Source organism: Labeo rohita, chromosome 14, assembly GCF_022985175.1.
Source record: "Labeo rohita strain BAU-BD-2019 chromosome 14, IGBB_LRoh.1.0, whole genome shotgun sequence".
Classification (NCBI taxonomy): Eukaryota; Metazoa; Chordata; class Actinopteri; order Cypriniformes; family Cyprinidae; genus Labeo; species Labeo rohita.
Window position 1 is genome coordinate 2,983,047 of NC_066882.1, and position 22,156 is coordinate 3,005,202.

Below are 22,156 nucleotides of genomic sequence, written 5' to 3' on the forward strand. Positions count from 1 at the left end.
TTAATAATTGATCATACTCATTTCAAATTCCAAAAATAACGAACAAACCAAAAAATCTGTTCAAAATAATTTTATTCATAAATACAATAAATATATAAATATGCTTAAATACATATGTATTTAATACAAAATAATTTAATATTAATGTTGCATACAAAATAATAATATAATATTGTCTTCATCAGCGGAAAACAGTCATTTCTTGTTTTTTCTCTGCTTTAACTGATAAGAGAGTTCTTGGCAGCATTTTTTGATGTCCTTGAGAAAATAATTCATTTTGTGTTCGTCCGAAGCTGAAACGTTGCATTGATGGTGCTGTGGAGAAAAAAGCACACATTTAGCTCTGTTAGATTACATTAAACCTCCTTCTTTAAGCAGTCTAAAATCAGTCTATAGAAATCTACAGTTGTAGCCGTAGCCAATTCTCTAAAGTTGTAAAACTGATGTTGCTTAAACCGATTATTAAAAACTATATTGTGTTATTTCCACTGTTCGGTCCGTATCCCTGCGCAAAACCTTAGGTAAATCAGTCGTTAGTTAACTTAAGCTTAGTTAGGTCGAGCTTAGTTAAGTCAGTCATTTAGACAAGCTTCGCTGTTCAATTTGGTGATACTAGTGGGGCAGAAAAAACTGATAGTTACAATAAGTTAAGCTTAATTAAGTCGAGCTTAGTTAAGTCAGTCGTAAGTCAAGCTTAGTCAAGTCAGTTGTAAGTCAAGCTTAGATAAGTCAGTCGTTCAGACAAGCGTTGCTGTTCAATTTGGTGATACTAGTGGAGCAGAAAAAACTGAGTTACAATAAGTTAAGCTTGATTAAGTCAAGCTTAGTCAAGTCAGTTGTAAGTCAAGCTTAGATAAGTCAGTCATTCAGACAAGCATTGCTATTCGATTTGGTGATACTAGTGAGGCAGAAAGAACTAATAGTGGTTACAATTACTAGTTTGACTTTTTTGTTTATTCATTAGAAAATGGAAATGACATTTGATCATTTCTGTAGTGTAACAATCATTTTGATGTGTTGGTTTGTGCACAGAATGTTGTTCATAATCTAATTCAATAAATGAATATTGTTAGATGACTTACCCCGGAATAATTTGCGTAGGCAAACAGTCGTCTATGTAGCATGGAGTGGTTCAGAGGTGTGTTTATCATAACCATTGCTGCTTGGCACAGGTGTTTCTCCTGTGTAACCATATGCAATTAATAGATATAAATGAAATTATGTATCAGGAGAGTATGTTCTCAAATACTGTGATTGTAAAATTCAACTTACAGAGCAGCTTGTTGGAAATACCTCCTTTACAAACTGGTTGTTCAAAGATTTCTGTGGAAGAAAATTTTAAGGTTTTAGAGTAAGAAAACAAAAAGCACTGTTTGGCTCTTCACAACCAGAGGAAGTAATGATTTATTTCACTTCTTACCAGAGATGAACTTTTTAGGATCTGGTCCACATCATCTATAATTTCCATTAGGAGAATTTCTCCCACTCCGCGTTTCGATTCAGTAACCGCTACAATTGTGAGCACCAAGAGCATGAAAGTCCTCATGTTGGTCGTATTGATTCCTCCTGAGCTCTGCAGATGCTGAGATGGTCTTCATAGCTTCAGCACTGATCAGTCTTCTTATAGTGCTGACAGAGGAAGTGACAGCGACTACCTTGATTCTCTTGATTACACGTCAAAGAAAAAAAAAATCCCGAAAACGCTTGCACACCCCCATAATCGCTAATAGATTTCAGAGAATTGCAATAATGCTGAGAATCCCCTTAAAAAAAAGGAGGAGACAGACACTATTAGCTCACTGCGCTTGAGCTCACAGATAGCTGGGACCATCGGGCATTACTTAGAATAATAAAAATAATAATAATAATAATAATAATAATAATGCTAAAGTGTAATGGTTCTGAAGGGAATCACCCTGACTGGCTAATATTAGTCATTCGTCTTAAATTAGACGCTAGTTCTGTCCAGTGTCATAGTAACAGATTCCCTTTATGCAATACTGATTGTCTCAGATTGCTGTTGTCATTCAACTTCATCATCTGTTTCTGAAGTAACTGTTTGCCACATCCCTTTGACCTTCTTTCATTTTTAAGCGGACTGACAGACAGAATAGACATACAGTGATGTAAATGAACCAATGAGGCTTATTTTCTCACGTCCTCTGAAGACACCACACAACCACAAAAGATAATTGCTTTCTCAAGCTGTGCCAATGAAATACATGTCAGCATCTTTATCTAGGTTAGATTTAGCATTTTGGGAAATTAACGTGAGATTAATGGTGTCATTCATTATTTAGGGTGCTTTCAGGTAAATTAAGACACTTTTTTTGCCATTGAGGTGAATGGGCAGAAAAATGTCTAATTAACCCTAAATATGAACAAAAGAACAATATCAAAAACAGTGGGAATGTATTGTTGTTGCTGTTGTTGTTGTTGTTACTACTGGACTGTTACCATGTAATGAAAAAGGGAACTTGGAGAACCTCCTCTTCAATCCAAAACAAGTCAACCAGCAACTATATATATATATATATGCAATCACATTTCTATTCTAATATTTTTCTATTAATCTGCATTGCTTGCATTAAAAAAACAACTTTTATTCAAATTCTGAATGGATTATATTTAGCCTTGAAAGTGCAAAAAAGCCCTTACTTTATAATCCCTGAAAAAGGTGTCACTTCAGTTCATCACGATCTCACAAAGGTTTTTTATAATCAATATGAACCTCTTATTTACATCATGTTACAGTGAGAGGATTCGCAAACTTGCAGGCAAAAAATCCAGCATTAAGTGAACGTCATGGCCAATCACAGGTGTTCAAGAAATCAACAGATATGTCTGTGAATGGCTACATTGCTCAGCGCAACGAAAACACGTTGCAAATGAAATCTTTTGGTGATTTCCAAAGCACAAATACAACTACGCACTGGAGTCTTTATCAAATCTATTTTGCCTATATCCTTTTATTACAGTTTTAACTGAAGGTGGTTTTGACTGCGTGTGAGGGTGAGAAATGTGTCATTTGCGTGAGCCTTGTGAGTTGGCAGCCCTGGTATTGTAACATTATACTATGGGGTTGATGAATGCTTGAATCCGACTGGCTAACGAACGTTTTGAAGGTATGCATCATTTTCAGGGAAACGCACAGCGAACATAGTTCCACGCAGCTACTGACCGCATTACATGTTTATATCACTTCGCCACATGATTTCAGTTATTTCAGTGAAATCAAATTTTTACTTCGATACGATACCTGACTAAAATATCACGATACTACTACTGAACCGATACTACAAAAAAAAAAAAAAAATAGAACAACAGGAAAAATAATTGAATAATAGATTATCCAAATGAAGATCATAGTTATTTTATCTATTATGCAAGTGCCACTACACAGAATTATGGTGAACAACTACCGAGCCTACAGGTATGTAGAGATCTTTGCTATATTGGTAAGTTAGCTTAAAGGATAAAGCCAAATCTTATTTCATGATATAGTCATTTTTTGTTATTTTATCTTTGTTATTAATAATAAGAACCTAGATGCAAGTACCAAACTAAAGGATAACTACAATAAAAGACACAACTGAAACAAAGAGGTCAGGGCCCTATGAAATCTGTTTTATTTTTTCCTAAATTCCATTTTAATTTTTAATGTTTAAACTCTTTAAACTATTTTAATGGTTACATTAAAAAACAAACAAACAAACAAAAAACATGTCTAATTAATTTAAATCATGCAAACTTGCAAAATTTAACAGCAATTTATTAAAAGGTTGAAATATGAAATACGCTTTTTATTTTTATCAAATTCAATTTTGTTTGTGAATCTCTGTTTTCCATTAATTTTCTGGATTCTATTTTATCGTTTCATTACATTTTAATAATCAAAAGCGTGTAGTAAACAAAAATGTGCGTCTCTGCCATTCACTAACACAGACACGCTGAAATACGGCTCTTGTTAAAATGCATTCTTAAAGTACCAGTACTAGTGAAATGAGGAATCGTACTGTTTTTAAAAGCAGGGTATCGCAATACTTTTTACACACAGACTCAAGAGAGGTAATTCACCAGCTTAATCTCTCTCTCTCTCCTTCTGTCTGTCTGTTAAACTTAATTTTTAACTGCATAAAGTCTGCTATCAACGGCTCAAATGTCGTTACTAGGTCTAGATGGTCGTCAATTGTTCCTTATGTATGCAATAACAACAATAACAATGACGTGATATCTGATTTTAAAAAAAGTAGGAAAAAAGTTTGGGAAAACATGGATTGGAACCCCAGTCAATCGCATCAAAAACAACTTGAACACATTCTTTACCATCTACGCCACTGGGGCTGTTATTAGGCGACAGTCTTTTGTAATGCTTTGTAATCACACGTTAGTGGGCGGAGTTAGTGTACACAGCCTCTGCCAACAAGGCGTGCTACTTGCACTTGTAAACTGATGTTCAACTGTTCTTTTTAATAACTTATTTTCGGGTCATCGTCATAAAAGCCCTGTAAACATTGCCACAGGGACGAAGATAAAGTACAGTACTAAAAACTCACACAGTCATCATGTTTTCAAGCCATTTTATGTTTCATTTTGATGTGAAACAAAGCAGTCATATCTAAGCAGGAGAGTTGTTTGTTTACATTATAAATAGTCAATAACGGCATCATTTTCTTCATTCAGACCAAGAGCTCGCACAAAAACAAGAGGTGTGATTCATCACCCAAACTAATCATATCCTCTCATGTGACTTTCCCACATTCATCTCACTGAGCCTCCAGAAAAGTCAATGGACCAAGAGGAGGCAAGTCTCTGCTGTAAGTTTACCTGCGGGTGTCACTGTTGGACAGTGTTACTTTATAAAAACAAGTGACTTTTAAACTTTGAATTTCATATTTAGTCAAATTGACGTTGTTTCCCTTAAACATAGGACTTTTGTTTCCCCCTATTTTTAGATTTAAATGGTTTTAGTCATTTGACACAAACTAAAAGACAGAACTAGTTCATGGCAATGCAGTTATTGTTTACTTAAAAATCATTTTCTTTCATTGAAATAAAGCATAAATATTAGCTGAAAGTAGCCTTGGCAACTAACTAAAATAATGTTTAAGTAAGTTTAAGTTTACATTTAAAGTAGTTTAGAATTCTAAAAATTGCTAAAATAAATTTAGTTCAGTTCACATTTATTTGTATAGCGCTTTTCACAATACAACACACTGCAAAGCAGCTTCACAAATTAAAGTTTTTTTTTTTTAATTTAAATTTAAATCAAGCAAGTTAGTTAATGACATCCAAAAATAGTGTACAGTATTAAGGGCAATGATTATATTTTGTTAAACTTTGATTTAAACTAATAGCAAAATTTGGTAGCTTTGTATGTTGGTATACAAAGCTATACAGTTATAGTTGGTAACACTTTAGCAGAGGGACCAATTTGCACTGTTAACTATTTTTTATTAGTTTATTAGTGCTTATAAAGCACATATTCTGCATGACCATATTCTAAATCCCTAATCCTACCCAATACATAAATTTGACAACTACATTACTAACTATTAACAAGCAGCAAATTAGGAGTTTATTGAGGCAAAAGTCATAGTAAACGGTTTGTTAATAGCGATAACTGGACCTTAAAATAAAGTGTGACAAAACAGTTCTATCTTAAGACAATATATAAAGTAAAATGACAAAAGCTAATAACAAATATATGAATGAAAACTGAAAAATAAAAAATAAAAACTGTGTGTTTAATGATTCCATTTGCCTTATGTGTAAAATAAGCTCAGTCTTGCTTTGAATTTTCTTTTTTTTTTTTTTTTTTTTTTTTTTTTTTTAAATCAGTACGTCAAGCTTTTTAGATTAAGATTTTTTTGCATTAGTCTTATTGTGTATCCAAAATATATGCAAAAATATTGGCTATTTATCAATTATTTTCCATAGCATATACAGTTGAAACAAGAAGTCTACATACATCTTGCAGAATCTGCAAAATGTGAAATATTTTACCAAAATAAGAGGGATCACACAAAATGTTATTTTTTTAGTACTGACCTGAATTAGATATTCCACATAAAATTTCACACAAAAAAAGAGAAAATAAGTTGAATTTATAAAAAATAACCTCATTCAAAAGTTTACATACACTTGATTTTTAATACAGTGTTGTTACCTGAATAATCCACAGCTGTGTTTTTTGTTTAGTGATAGTTGTTCACGAGTCCCTTGTTTGTCCTCAACAGTTAAACAGCCTGCTGTTCTTCAGAAAAATCCTTCAGGTCCGACAAATTCTTTGGTTTTTCAGCATTTTTGTGTATTTGAACTCTTTCCAACAATGACTGTATGATTTTAAGATCCATTTTCCCACACTGAGGACAACTGAGACAACTCATATGCAGCTATTACAGAAGGTTCAAACACCATCTGATGCTTCAGAAGGAAACACGATGCATTAAGAGTCGGGGGTGAAAACTTTTTGAATCTGAAAATCTGTAAATTTAACTTCTTTTGTCTTTTGGGAAACATGTATCTTTTGTAACTTCTGAAGGGCAAAACTAAATGACAAAAATATGATATTTAGGCAAAATAAGAAAAATGCACACATTGTTATGTCCAAAAGTTTACACCCCCTGGCTCTTAATGCATTGTCTTTCCTTCTGGAGCATCAGTGAGCATTTGAAATGCTGTGGATCATTCAGGTAACAACACAGTATTAAGAATCAAGCATGTGTAAACTTTTGAACAGGGTCATTTTTATAAATTGAACTATTATTTTGTCTTGTGGACTATATCTAAATGTCTTTTAAGTGAAATATCTTATTCAGGTCAGGACTAAATAAAAAATAACATGCATTTTGTATGATCCCTCCTATTTTGGTGTATGTAAACTTACGGTTTCAAGTGTAATTATCAACTTTTTTTGGCCAGAATTGTAATACGAGTGCAGCTGGTGACATTGAGAAACATTCTATCTGCTTGTATAAGCTTATGAATTTTTTTTGTTTTTAAAAAAGAATAAATTCAGTGCTGTGCATGAAGGTGTATCTGCAGAGGGTGCTGTCGCTCTACCATCACTCCACATGTTGTCACACGTCATGAGCTTCATGACACATGCTGTTATTTGTGAAAATGAAAAATGAGAGTTGTCACATATCATAATTACATTCATTAAGGAACACTAAAGACAAGTGTAACACTGAATTAACAAATGCTTCCAGTAACTAGTTCAAACCTATAGTTTGCATTTTACATTTTCATGGATGCTTTTATTTTAACACTTAAACTTGAGAAAAAATGCAAGTCGTTGGTTACATTTTGTTTCAATAGGCCATTTTAGACATTCTACTAACTGTAAGTAACTTTGCAACTGCATGTCGACTAACTCTTATTAGAGCATTAGTAGACTGTTAAGGTTAGGGTTAGTAGAATATGTTGACATGCACGTGCAAAGAAACTTATAGTCTGAATGTCTGTTGCAGCATCAAAAAAAAAAAGTGTTAGCAGTCTCCTAACACTTTAACCGATAGTTGACATGTTGCAGAGTTGCTTATAGTTTGTCACAAAAGTGCAAGATACCTTTATGAGAGGCTAAAGGATCTTAGACCTGCCTCAGTATAGCTGGTCGGGCTTATTGTGCCTTCAGGTAAGAAAGAAAAACTGTACTATTAAAATAATAAGTACTAGTAAAACGATACCAGTACGTGCGTTTAAAAAAAACCTATACTTTAGTTTATGAGATCTAAAATTGAGTAAACTGAGCTGTTTGTGTTCAGTTGAAAGCTATATCTGGGATCTAGTTTTACTAGTTCACTAGTCATATGTATACAAATGACCTGAATGAGTTTGAAAGCTAAACCGTGGTAAAGTAAGTATGCTCTATTCGGTGAAATCTCACACCTTCAAGACTGCAGGAGAAAACTATAGATCTTATCTGTTAAAAACGACACAGAAAAAAAAAAATTCACACAGAATGACAAGCATTTTTAATTCAGAAGATGTCGTAATAAACACAAAAATACTTGAATTTGTTTTGAAACAAATGTTATCATTTATGACATTTGTTGAATGGAAAAAATAACAGTGTCTGTATGCATTTAATACCAGTCAGTGCAATCATGCTTCAGCATTTTTTAGTCAGAAGTGTAGTATAGCTCTTGCTCAGATGTGGCTTTGCATTGTGATTCTTATCTCTGTTTCTAGTAATGTTCCGTGCAGTTTCCTGTTTTATAGATGTGCGCTGCTGACTTCGCTTTTGACCTAATAACTCTTAACATAACGGTTCATGTTGAGTTATTTAGTGTGAAACAACTAGTCATTTATCCCAAGCGATTATAATTGCATTTAAAGATGATTGGAATGAACCGAAACTATTTTCAAGGAATAAATCTTTATTTCCCAAACAATAAAAATCAATAATGTATAAACATTTTAAGAGCAGAAGTACAGAAGCCTTTTGTACTTCACAAATGCAAACATGATATTAATTAACGTTGGGTTGACCATATCCGGACATATGTCCCGGATTTCTAAAATGCATAAAATGTTTTATCTTTGTTTTCACTGTTAATGTTATCTTTATACTCTGTATTTATTTATATATATATTTATTTATTACCGTTCGCGGTAGATCCCATACAATTCATTCGATTTATGTACAATTCATGCACACTATTGGTCAAACTACTTTTCAGTCATTACTGTCAGCAAGTATGAAAACAAAGGCAAAAACTCTGACATTTTAGGCAATTTAAATTATAATCATACATTATATATGTTTTAGCACTTAGAACCACAAAAAAATTATGTTGTCCATTCTTATTTATGCATCATCTTATATTATCAAATATTATTATTAGTTAATATTAATCAAATATGATTATTTTAGTAAAATATTATAATATCTTAAATATTAAAAAGTATTTACACAGACTGAGATTATTGTTTTAGATATAACATTTTGAACATAGAAATGTCAAATGATGTGGAAAAATAAATTATGTTTTTAATTATGAAACTAAACAGTACCTGAACGATTTGATTCGTTCAAAGAATTGATTCATTTAGGAGCAAAGCAGTTGACTGATGACTTTATAAATGACTTATTGAATCATTCGCTCAGTCGATATTCAGGGAAACAAAACTATTATTTCTCTGATATAAAACAAAAACTCATACAGATGTCACGTCAGTGGAACTGTGTGGGAAAATGGACGTCCGGCGTGAAAGTATCAAGTGCGTCACTCACACTCTGCGTTTGCTTAGGAATTGGCAGTTATCATTGTATTAGACACAAGATGTCAAAACAAGTGGAATTTATTTTAAAGAAATATAGCTCAAGCACATTTTAGAACAGCATTTAGACACCCTATGGCTTTCAGACTTTAGTGGAGAACCTTAGCGGTTACACGACAATTACGACACCTATTGGCCCTTGAAGGGAAATACCTTCCTACACAAAAAAAATCACCTTAGGACCTTTTGGTTTAAAAAGTCTGAGCACAAATAAATGGTGCTATTACGGTGAAAAACTCCAGCATAATTTGTCTACAGATGCTACTTGGTTAGATATTTCTAATGACTTGACATTAAGTGTTTTAAGTGCACTTGCAGCATCATCCAACCTTATTGTAGTAGTGTGGATGACCTGGGCATTAGTTTGCATGGCTATACAGTGCTCTCTAGTGGCATTCATAGAGAGGTGCGCAGCTCAGTGAAGAACTAAAAAACAAAAGAAAAGCTCTCAATCTGTGTTAAAGTTGGCTTTTAAACACTTGTTTATGACCTGACTGGTTCATCTTAGTAGTCTGTTCAAGCCTGTTACCTGCAGTTTACATTTATGCACAACTCTGTGGTCTGCTATGTGTTGTTATTAATAGGGTGTTAACGATGTTTTTCTGAGTGTTTAGTTCTGCATTTCACCTACTATAGTGTAGCATCACTGACCCCAAATGAGTATGAGATGACTGCCCACATTATTAGTATAAGCTGATACATCGTCCTTTTACCGAAACTCACTGACGCAAGTCAGTGTTCCTCCATGAGCACTCTGGGACTGACTAACATCAGGTGGTTAATAGTCAGGCCTAACATCACTTTCCAGCCTTTGACTTTTTACTGTCCCTCAGTGGAGGTATGATCTTCTAGATGTTACATAAGAGTTTAGTTTTCTCTTCACAACTTTTCGATGAGCATCTGAATCAAAACCACTGCACTTACACACACATTCATTCCGGAAACTCAAAATTGCTCCCGTCAGTGTTTTTACTTGATTCTCTGTTCTAGCTTAAAACCACGTGGCCTTCGAAATGTTGTTTTTCAGATCTGTTAGCTTTGTTGTTGTTTGATTAAATCGCTTTGATTAAATTACAGTATTTTTCATTTAAAAAGCGCTTAGGATGGAAGAGTCTAATGTAAATGCAAATGTTGTCATCTTTATGCATTTACAAAGCCAAAGGTTAAAGCTGTGAGCGTCAAGCTTCAGATATTCCTTTGTCTAACATCTTAACGTTTTTAAGAACTGCCAACACTCAGTATCTATTTGTGTGAGAAATATAGCAACATAGTATATAATCAGCTGTTAACTGCTGCATTAACACCATTTTTGATCTAGCTAGTATTTCTCTGCCAAATTAAGAATTAAAATGACAGAGAGATTGAATTTTAGATTGAATATATATATGTGACCCTGGACCACAAATTCAGTCTTAAGTAGCACAGGTACATTTGTAGCAATAGCCAAAAATTCATTGTATGCGTCAAAATTATTGATCAATTATCATCAGGATATTAAGTAAAGATCATGTTCCATGAACATATTTTATAAATTCCCTACAGTAAATATATCAACACTTTTTTTATTATTAATTTTTGATTAGTAATATGCATTGCTAAGAACTTCAAAGGCAATTTTCTCAATATTTTAATTTTTTTTTTGCACCCTCAGATTCCAGATTTTCAAATAGTTGAATCTCGGACCAATGGAAAGCTTATTTATTCACAGTATACATCTCAATTTAAAAAAACTGACCCTATATAGTTATAGTTAACTATATATATAGTTATATATAGTTATATATATATAGTGTGAAATTAAATTTCACAATTACTTAGTAATATTGTGTTAGTTAATACATCTGTTCACTGTTCATGTTAGCTCAGGTCTTTGTTAATGTTAGTTAAAAAAACTAACTAAACTAATATTTTGATAATGCATTAGCAAATGTTGAGATTAACTAAGATTTAAAAAATGCTGTAGAAGTATTATTCATTCTTAGTTCATGTTAAGTGATGTAGCTCTTTGGCTCAGTCAATGAGCAATACATTGTTATTACATTGTTAACATTAGTTAAATAAAAACACAACAGTTCATTAAGTTGGCTTGAGAAAGCCAACTTACTGATCTACTGTTTAAGAATATTCTTCTTCTTCTTCTTCTGAGCCAAATTTCGGTATCTGTCTCCTCCTAGAGCTTTCAAGCTAGAACCACCAAACTCGGCCCAGACCTTCAGACTGGTCTGACTCAGTGTGCTGTATCTTTTCAGACTGATCAGGCTTACAGTTTTCGTAAACCAGACTATCAAAACCACCAAAAATCCCATAGACTTACATTGACGGAATGTTCAAATGAGCAACACTCTTCAAACTCCAACTGACAAAATTCAAATCTAAACTCCCAGAATCCCTTGAGGCTCAATCAAGCTTCCCTTCATGCTAGTAACATGCTAATCATGTTAGAAACATGCTAACAACATGCTAATCATGCTAACAACATGCTAGTAACATGCTAATCTTGATGGAAAAATGCTAGCGACGTGCTAGTAACATGCTAATCATGCTAGCAATGTGCTAGTTACATGGTAATCATACTAGAAACATGTTAACAACATGCTAGTAACATGCTAATCATGCTAGCAACATGTTAGTAACTTCCTAATCATGCTAGTAACATGCTAACCATGTTAGAAACATGTTAGCAAAATGCTAGCAACATGCTAGTAACTTACTAATCATGCTAGCAACATGCTAGTGACATGCTAATCATGCTAGCAACATGCCAATCATGTTAACAACATGCTACTAATATGCTAATTATGCTAGAAACATGTTAACAACAAGCTAGTAACATGTTAGCCATGTTAGAAAATGCTAATCAGGTTAGAAACATGCTAGTAACATGCTAATCATGCTAGCAAAATGTTAGTAACTTGCTAATCATGCTAGCAGCATGATAACCATGTTAGAAACATGTTATCAACATGCTAGTATAATGTTAATCGTGCTAGCAACATGCTAGTAACATGTTAGCCATGTTAGAAACATGTTAGCAAAATGCTAGCAACATGCTAGTAACTTACTAATCATGCTAGCAACATGCCAATCATGTTAACAACATGCTACTAATATGCTAATTATGTTAGAAACATGTTAACAACAAGCTAGTAACATGTCAGCCATGTTAGAAAATGCTAATCAGCCTATAAAAATACAAGCAAGAAGCTAATCATGCTAAAACATGTTAACAACATGTTAAATCACGTAAGCAGTGTGTTAAATCATGCTAGCTGCTTTCATACTTTTACAACTGCTTCAAACTTTCAGGCTAGGCTTTCTCAAGCCAACTTAAAGTTTGTTCTCAAACTTTACTCATCTAGTTGTTAGTTAATGTCAGCTCAGGTCCATTAAATAACATTAAAGGGTTACTCCACCCCAAAATGGAAACTTAGTCATTAATCACTTACCCCAATGTCCTTCAAAACCCGTAAAAGTTCGTCTTCGGAACACAATTTAAGATATTTTGGATGAAAACCGAGAGGTTTGTGACTGTCCCATTGACTACCAAATAAATACCACTGTCAAGGCCCAGAAAAGTATGAAAGACGTCGTCAAAATAGCTCATCTGCCATCCGTGGTTCAAGCATAATTTTACGAAGCTACGAGAATACGTTTTGTACGGAACGAAAACAAAAATAACGACTTTATTCAACAATTCGTCTCCTCCGCGTCACCGTAGCGCCATTTTTGAATGTATCCGCTGGACGCGGATACGCTGTTTTCGTTCGAATCAAGCGTAAATAAACGTAAAAAACGTATCCGTATGGTGCAGCTGGCATAATAGAACAGCGTACGCAGTTTGCGTCCAGCGGATACATTCAAAAATGGCGCTACGGTGACGCAGAGGAGACGAATTGTTGAATAAAGTCGTTATTTTTGTTTTCGTTCCGTACAAAACGTATTCTCGTAGCTTCGTAAAATTATGCTTGAACCACGGATGGCAGATGAGCTATTTTGACGACGTCTTTCATACTTTTCTGGGCCTTGACAGTGGTATTTACTTGGCAGTCAATGGGACAGTCACAAACCTCCTGGAAAATATCTTACATTGTGTTCTGAAGACGAACGAAGCTTTTACGGGTTTGGAACGACGTGGAGGTAAGTGATTAATGACAAAATTTTCATTTTGGGTTGGAGTAACTCTTTAATAGATAACGTACAACTTTTGATTTTCGAAATGTATTTGTAAATGTTGGAATCAGCATTAGCTAAGATTAATAAATGCTGTAGAAATATTTTAATTGTTAGTTTATGTTAACTAATGTACTTTACTAATGTAACAAATGGAACCTTATTGTAAAGTGTTACTATAAAATGATACCTGTGTTAGATACAGCTTGCTAGTACTGGTTAGACCCCCTTTAGCTTTCATAACTGCTTTAACCCTTTAACTGTCACCCCCCATTTTTTTAAATAGGCATGAAAGTGCACTATCCGAACTTAAATTTTTGTAATTCCTGAACACTTTGGAATTCAGATCTAAGGTTGGTCTCTTTTCAAAGAAGACAGACAGCAGATTATGCCACAAGTGGATTTTTAAAAAAAAAAAAATATATATATATTAATAAGTTATAGAAGTTTAAATTTACTAAAAAGAAAATGCACTGTACCATTTTTATTTTATTTTATATAAAATACACATTTTACATAACAGGTTTTACCCTAAATTTGGTATCAAATTGAGGCCTTATGTCTAAATAAGTTATGTTCCAAATTTGAAGTTGATATGAAAAAAATTGAGGTTCCTGTAAAAGTTTGTTTGGGGCGTTATACCAAAAACAGCCACCGGGTGCCATACAAACTCTATAAAAATTTTTAAAATGCATTTTTCTGTCACAAACGTCTAAATTTCTCTGTCAATTTTACTTCTGTCACAAAATAACCACCAAATATGAAATACTGAGACTCAGACCTTTCCAGTGACATGTTGTTTGTCAAGATTATCAAAAGTTTGGATTCTAAAAGACCATAATGCATTTTGTAATATGACACTTGACAGGAGGAGACAGACCACCAAAAGATTTTACAGTACCATTTCCATGGTAACGCAATGTCCGATTTCAAAATGGTTTTCATAGGATGATTCTTGGGCTTCTAAGCTTTCAAATGATATATAATTTATGATGATTACTAAAATATTTGATAGAGAAAGAGGACAACAAAAAAAAAAGAGCGCCAAGCGTCCCACAGGTGGGACAGTGACAGTTAAAGGGTTAATTCTTCATGGCATAGATTCAGAGGGTTGCTGGAAACATTTCTCTGAGATTTTAGTCCATATGGACATGATAGCATCACACAGTTGCTGCAGATTTGTCTGAATTGTCTGGATTGAGATCTGAGTTTATGGAGGCCATTTGAGTATAGAGAGCTCATTGTCATGTTCAAGAAACCAGTTTGAGATAATCTTGAGTTGGCGCATTATCCTGCTGGATGTAGCTATCACATGTCCATTCCTTTAAGACACAGATGTACACTGTGTCTTAAAGGAATGGACATGGTCAGCAACAATACTGAGGTATGCTGTGGCTGTGGCAGCCTTAAAGGAGAAGTTCACTTCCAGTACAACAATTAACAAATAATTTACTCACCCAAGATACAACATCCAAGATGTTCATGTCTTCAGTCGTGAAGAAATTATGGGTTTTGAGCAAAGCATTTCAGGATTTTTCTACATATAATGGACTTCAATTGTGTCCCCGATTTTGAACTTCCAAAAAGTAGTTTAAATGCAGCTTCAAAGGGTTCTTAATGATCCCAGCCGAGGAAGAAGGGTCTTATCTAGCGAAACGATCTGTCATTTTTTTTTGAAAAATAAAAATTTGTATACTTTTTAAGCACAAAAGCTCGGGTAGCACAGGCTCTCGGATGCGGGTTGTTTCTGAATGATTCATTCATTTTAAACAAATCTTTAATGTGACTCGCGAAGAAAGAGTCGTCTTGTGGAGTGATTAGTTCACTAGAACATCCTATTAGGTTCTGCACTGGAATTAGTTCACCTGTTTCGAGTCTTCGGGTTTTTCAAGTCGTTCGTTCATCTTACGGGGCTGTCACATGATGCTGATTTTGCTAAAATTAACGAAATGACTTGAAGAAAAATTTGTTCATTTTGCTGAACGAGACTCAAAGGTCCGAGTCGGTAAAATGATCCGAACTTCCCATCACTACTACGAATCACGTCTAAGTTCATCGTCTGTGTACTCTGGCTAAAAAAGGTAGAGTATGGTGAAAAAAAACTCCATCTTATTTTCTCCTACAACTTCAGAATGGTCCGACACTTTGTACCTTTTTGTTTGTAAACAGCGTTTGACTTACTTGCACTTTCTTAGTCTTTGCGCGTTCGGCTTTGTAAACACTGGGTCTGTAGTTCCACCTACATTCGGCGTGACTTTTCGACATAATTCAATACATAGCATCGTGAACGCGCATACTAGAACCTGTGCTACACGAGCTTTTGTGCTTAAAAAGTATACACATTTTTATTTTCAGAAAATGACCGATCCATTCGCTAGATAAGACCCTTTGTTTAGAGCCCTTTGAAGCTGCATTTAAACATTTTGGAAGTTCAAAATCAAAATCGGAGCACCAATGAAGTTCATTATATGAAGAAAAATCCTGAAATGTTTTCCTCAAAAACCATGATTTCTTTACGACTGAAGACAGAAAGACATGAACATCTTGGATGACAAGGGGGTGAGTACATTATTTGTGAACTGTTGTTCTGGAAGTCTTCTTTAACTGTTGATGCAAGTTTACGGCAAATTCTAACCCTACAATCTGAATGTAGCAGCAGAAATTGATACTCATCAGACCAGACAGTCTTTTTCTAATCTTCTACTGTCCAGTTTTAGTGAGCATTTAGCCTTAGTTTCTAGTTCTTAGCTGACAGGAATAGCACTTGCTGTAGTCTTCCGCTCCCTTCTGCTTTAAAGTTCAACGTGGTGTATTCAGAGATGCTATTTTGCATATCTTGGTTTCAGCAAGTGTTTAAGTCTGGCTGTTTTCCTTTGACCTCTAGCATCAACAGGCCATTTTCACACACAGAACTGTGACTTTGAACTTCAGCAGATCGTTTCAACCACATGCATAATGCATTGAGTTGCTGTGTATATATACATATACAAACATATATATATCTTTATAAAATGGATAGTTCCGGTCCTGGATTCTGATCGCTTGAGCCGCGTTTTAAGATGTTGTAAATTACTTTACAAACATACACCTTCATTTACACATGTGTGGTGCTTGGCCGTTCAACGGCTCTGGTTGCAACCACAACCATTTCTGAGGAACTACATTGTTTGGCAGAAGAATAATGTTTTTATTATTATGATTACACTTTATTTGCTCTGTTTTATTTTGTGAAACCTTACTACTTATTTGGAATAACCGTGCCTAACAGATTAGCCTTTAGTCTATCACACACACATACACATATACACATATACATACATTCATACATCCTGGGTAATAACTGATTACATGTAATCTGGATAATGTAATCAGATTCAAAAATCAGGTACTCATAATTAGAATATATTACATGTTGTAATGCTTATAATCAGATTACAGTTTTTTTTATGGATTACATGATTACATATTATCCACATAATGGCAGTAAATTATTTATAATTTATTGATTTGTCCTATTTTTTTTTCTTTTTTAAACTTTTTTTTTCTAAAAATCCAACTGAGTGTCAAACCATTTAGCTTTGACTTCACTCACAATGTTCATCATATCCAGTGACCTTCAGTAACTATTGATTCTTGAAGTCTGGACAAAACATTTTCAGACCTGAAAGACTTTAATGCCATTGCTGTTTTCATGTTTATTAATGTTTGCTTGTGTAATGCAGGGATTCCCAAATGATTTCTGTCAGCCAAACCCCTTTGACATTAAATATTTAGTTGAAATATCCCTGAGGAAGTTAATATTTCAGTCCATTTGCTTGTTCACAGTTCTCTGATATATATGTGACCCTGGATCACAAAACCAGTCATAAGGGTCAATTTTTCAAAATTGAGATTTATACATCATCTGATAGCTGAACAAATAAGCTTTCCATTGATGTATGGTTTGTTAAGATAGGACAATATTTGGTCGGGTGCAAAAAAAGTTCTTAATGTATATTACTAATCAAAAATTAAGTTTTTATATATTTACAGTAGGAATTTTACAGAATATCTTCATGGAGCATGATCTTTACTTAATTTCCTAATGATTTTTGCCATAAAGAAAAATCAATAATTTTGACCCATGCAATGTATTTTTGGCTATTGCTACAAATAGGTGACAAATAGCGATTTAAGACTGGTTTTGTGGTCCAGGGTCATATATATATATATATATATATATGATAAAACGGATAGTTCCAGTCCTTGATTCTGATTAATTGAGCTGCGTTCTAAGATGTTGTAAATTACTCTACAAATATACATCTTTGTTTACGTCTGTGTGTTTCTCGGCAACTACTTTGTTGCAACCGCAACCGTTTCTGAGTAACTGCATTGTTTGATGGAAAAATGATGTTTTTATTAATATCACTACACTCTATTTGCTCTGTTTTTTTTTTTTTTGTGAAACTTGGCTACTCATATGGAATAACCGTTTTATAAAAGCAATGAGCCCTGTGAAGCTTTGGTTTACAGTGAATTTATAACAGCTAATATGTGCATATGTATGTATAGATATATATATATATATATATATATATATATAAGTGAACAATGTGTATCTTACAGTCACATGTACAAAATTTAAAAAACCCCTTTTCAAAATTCGAGGTGGAATGTCCATGATTTGTGCAAATGTCCGTGAACCTCTGTACTTCTCAGATGTGAGTCATGTTTTATGGTTTGTGTTAAGGGCTTATTCTCTGGTAAGCTTTTTTTTTTCTCCCTTGCGGAGAAGCGGCACAGTGGCAGAACCTGGGGTTGAAGTTAACACGCTTCTCATATCACTCACCATCTCTGTTGTATATGCATAAATGCATGTCCTCCCTCAAAATTCACGAACATGGTGTCAACCGCTGCCTTCAGTAACACTCACGCTTATGTTGTCATGGCCCACAGACTCTCCAGGGACCGGAGAAAATGAAGTTGGGGAAGTTCAGCTGGTACGGATGAGTCGGATTCTTCCTTTTTTAAGTGAATGTTCTACGGGGTTAACGAACCGCAACCATCGTGACCACAACGTCACAACCCATGTGTCATGAAGCCCACTGACTTGACATTAAGTCTTTAGTAAAAAATGATGACATGGTGACAAATCACAAGATGATTATGCTGAACAATGGGAAAAGTCAAGTAATATATTTTATACAGAAATATTTATAAAAAAATATCAAATAGTTAGCGTAACCATAAATGCTTTTTAGTTGTGTTACTAGGGCAGAATCACACAAGGTGAATTCCACTAAATACAGACTGTGGGCAGACAGCACCTATACTGTTTTTTGGTTTTTTTTTAAGCAGTTGATGGTGTTAAGAGACAAGACAAGTAGTAAAATGTAGACTCATCGTGCTGATCACCTGAAATGAGTCACTTCTCTTTCTCAGATTCATGTGAAGCTCATAAATGTGCAACTTTGCAAAATAACAAAAATGTGCTGATACTTGGCTATTTTTTATTTCAATTAAATGAATTTACTATATTTTAGTTTGATAATGTTTTTATTTAATATTTAGCATTTTAGGCAATTTTATGAGACTAAATTACATTAATGGAGAAGTTATAATCCATTTATTACCTGTTAACCACTTTTTGAGCATAGACCTGAAAATGAAATTTTCATCTTGAACTGTTTTAACACTTGAATGCTTTGAAGCACAGACTTGAGTTTCGTCTCTTTTTATAGACACTTAGTAGCTGATATAGATTGCTGATGTGAAAAAAGTTATAGATGTTTAAATTTATTATTATGAAAAATACACAAAATAATATTTGAAATTGTATATGAAATAATTTAGCATACATAAAACAGCAAGAAAATCACATAGCAATTATCAAAACCTTTACTAAGTATCATACCATTCCAAATAATAATAATAACAAAAAACAAAACTTTTTTTTTTTTCTGTAAAAATGACTCAGCAACACCATAGGATTAAAAAATATATTATTCACGACACAGGCGTAATCTTCAAATCAATATATTTACAAGCAAAACCTCTAACAAATTCCTTCTAGCCTTGGATTTTTGATCAAATATAACGTTTTGATCTACAAAACTCCTTATGAAACCTGCTGCCTATGTGACAAATAACACTTAAGGCATAATGTAAAGATAAGCAGTCAAAATGCAAAGGGGTCATCAGGAGGGACAACACATTTAACATTGCTGTTGTCTGCCTAAAATGCTTTATAATGAGCTAATTTTAACTATACATCATCTTAATTAAATAGCTTCTTAAAAAATAATTCTTAAATGTATCTGAAATATTGATGTGAGCTGAATTTATTTTAATATGTGAGAAGAACAATGTCATGAAACTACACTCTCAGACTAAAAGGTTCAAAGGTGTCACTAGGGCAGTATCCTAAGGTACAAAAGCTAAAAGGTCCATTTTTGTACCTTATTTACCCCTAAATGGTACACTTTGGTAATTATGTCATAAATTAAATAATTTAGGAGGTTTTACATGATTTATTCAGGTAGATTCCATCAAGCCTCAGAAATATTATTTGTAATATTGTTACCGTCGATAAGTCGATAACACACAATTTGTTTGCAGTGTACATATTAGCTCATAAAGTGTAGCTAAACTGTGAACTGAGCTATCATGTGGCTGGAAAATAGGTCCGTTATTCAGTTTAGTGGTCATTATTTGTAACTGTTTGACTACACAAGTGTGTTTAGTCACGTTTTCTGGAGAGTGTGTAATAATGGTATATATCAACTACTGGAATATCTGTATGAATGTTGTTATGCTGACAATTACCACAGAAAGTAATTTCGATTTTTGTCACTTGTTTCTGAAAACAAACCAAGAGTTATGCACTTACACTACAAGCAGTGTTGGGGGTAACACATTACAAGTAATGTGAGTTAGGTAATCAGATTACTTTTTAAAAATAACTAGTAAAGTAGCGCATTACTTTTTAATTTACAAGAAAATATCTGAGTTACTATTTAAAACAAGTAACGCCAGTTACTTTGTTTCCCCCTCTACTGACGGACAAGTCTCCTGTCCCCATGTGGAGAGAAATCAGAAGTACAGAGGCATTGTGAACATGCATTAATTGATCTCACTCACAAAAAAAAGATTCAGCATTCATTAAAGGGGTCATCGGATGCCCATTTTCCACAAGTTGATATGATTCTTTAGAATCTTAATGAAAAGTCTATAATATACTTTGGTTAAAAATTCTCAATGGTTGTGTTAAACAACATATCAAAATCAGCTCTGCAAAATTTATTCTGTTCTGGTTGAGGTTGCTTTAAATGTTAATGAGCTCTGCTCGCCCCGCCCCTCTCTTCTCTCTGTGGAGTGACGAGCGCCGCGTTTAGCCGCTAAACTTGCGAACTAGCACGTTATTAGGAAAGGCGATCGCAAAGATTCATAAAAAACGCTTATACACACTTCTGCTGTAAGTGAAGCTGGATCACGAATGATTTGCGCGAACATAGACGGACATATGTAGATCAGGAGGTCCATTCACAAACAAACATAATTCACTGCATCTTCAGCGGCTCAGGTGTCGGGAGTAAATGACGACCACTATGTTCATTATTATATCCAGCAACACAACACCTCAATCGCTCAGTCAGAGATATTCTTGTCTAACTTACATCCCTGCTCCGGCATCGAAACAATGGAGGTTACTGGACTGTTACAGCTGATTTAAGACTGATTTTAAAACTCAGAATATGACGCAAACTGGCAATAATTAAATATGTTAAATAACACAAATATCCTGTATGTACATAATCCCATTTTATTAACCAGTATCTTTGCTGTTGACTTTTTAATGATCCAATTCAACCATACTAATAAGCAAAAATGACATTAGATAAACCAACATTTATGCTCCATTTTTTTTTTTTTTTTTTATTGCTGAAGAGTGTTGAACTTTCTTCTCCTGTGTTCTACTGTACAGACGTGAATTTACTTTTCCTTCTACCTGAGGCTTATTCATTTCACTTTTTGGTGTGAAAGGGCTTTTAAATTGGCTAAAAATAGAACTTTTTATATTAAAAACAAACAAGCAAACCCTGCCCAGATTTAAAAAGTAACTCGAAAGTAACGCAAGCGTAATGTAACTAGAGGTCGACCGATGTATCGGTTTTGCCGATTAATCGGCACCGATAGTTGATTGGCAGAACTATCGGTTATCGGCAAAAATCCATGCCGATAGTTTTTTCCGGGTTGGATTAGTTGCTGGAGCGGCTGAGAAGGTCGTCATTATACAGCAAAGTCCCTATAGTCTTTGTTATACAGCACGAGAGCAGCCTCTAGCAGCAGAAATCACTGACAGCACGTGCCGTTTGTTTAGACACGTGACACTGCACGCTGCACAGAGCGGGACACTTCAAAGACGGATTTAAAACATCGACAATGAAACGGTGTGTACAGTATACTGTAGTGCATGTTTTCATGTCATTACTAAGCGATGGATTTGTTGACTTTTTCGTAATTGTGAATTTGTATCTTGCAATTCGGACTTTTTATCTCAGAATTGTGAGATATAAACTCGCAATTGCATGCTGTAAAGTCACAGTTGCAAGTTTATATCCCACAATTTTGAGAAAAAAAAGTCAGAATTGTGAGCTAAAAGTTTTCAGTTTCTTTATTCATGGTGGAAACAGGCTTCCATACTAAAGGGTTTTTA

General features: G+C 34.1%; 1 protein-coding gene across 2 annotated transcripts; it reads right to left on the minus strand.

Annotated features, from left to right (window-relative positions):
- Positions 1-65: 65 nt before the first annotated feature.
- il4 (interleukin 4) lies at positions 66-12,961 on the minus strand. 2 transcript variants are annotated; one of them, XM_051128013.1, is made up of 5 exons: positions 12,735-12,961; positions 1,421-1,629; positions 1,273-1,323; positions 1,083-1,181; positions 66-315 (listed from the first exon to the last, which is right to left on the minus strand). In XM_051128013.1, the coding sequence occupies exons 2-5, from the start codon at positions 1,544-1,546 to the stop codon at positions 196-198; spliced, it is 396 nt and encodes a 131-aa protein (XP_050983970.1). In that variant the 5' UTR covers positions 1,547-1,629; positions 12,735-12,961; the 3' UTR covers positions 66-195. The 2 variants fall into 2 exon arrangements, with proteins under 2 accessions (XP_050983970.1, XP_050983971.1); XM_051128014.1 differs by lacking the exon at positions 12,735-12,961 and having other exon boundaries at positions 1,421-2,431.
- Between the last annotated feature and the right edge of the window lie 9,195 nt (positions 12,962-22,156).

Bases quoted from the DNA above. Each gene is read 5' to 3' on its own strand.
- il4 (XM_051128013.1), bottom strand. From the start codon at position 1,546: ATGAGGACTTTCATGCTCTTGGTGCTCACAATTGTAGCGGTTACTGAA. The intron at 1,324-1,420 runs GTAAGAAGTGAA...TTTCTTCCACAG, and splicing joins TCCTAAAAAGTTCATCTCTG to AAATCTTTGAACAACCAGTT. The intron at 1,182-1,272 runs GTAAGTTGAATT...ATGGTTACACAG, and splicing joins TATTTCCAACAAGCTGCTCT to GAGAAACACCTGTGCCAAGC.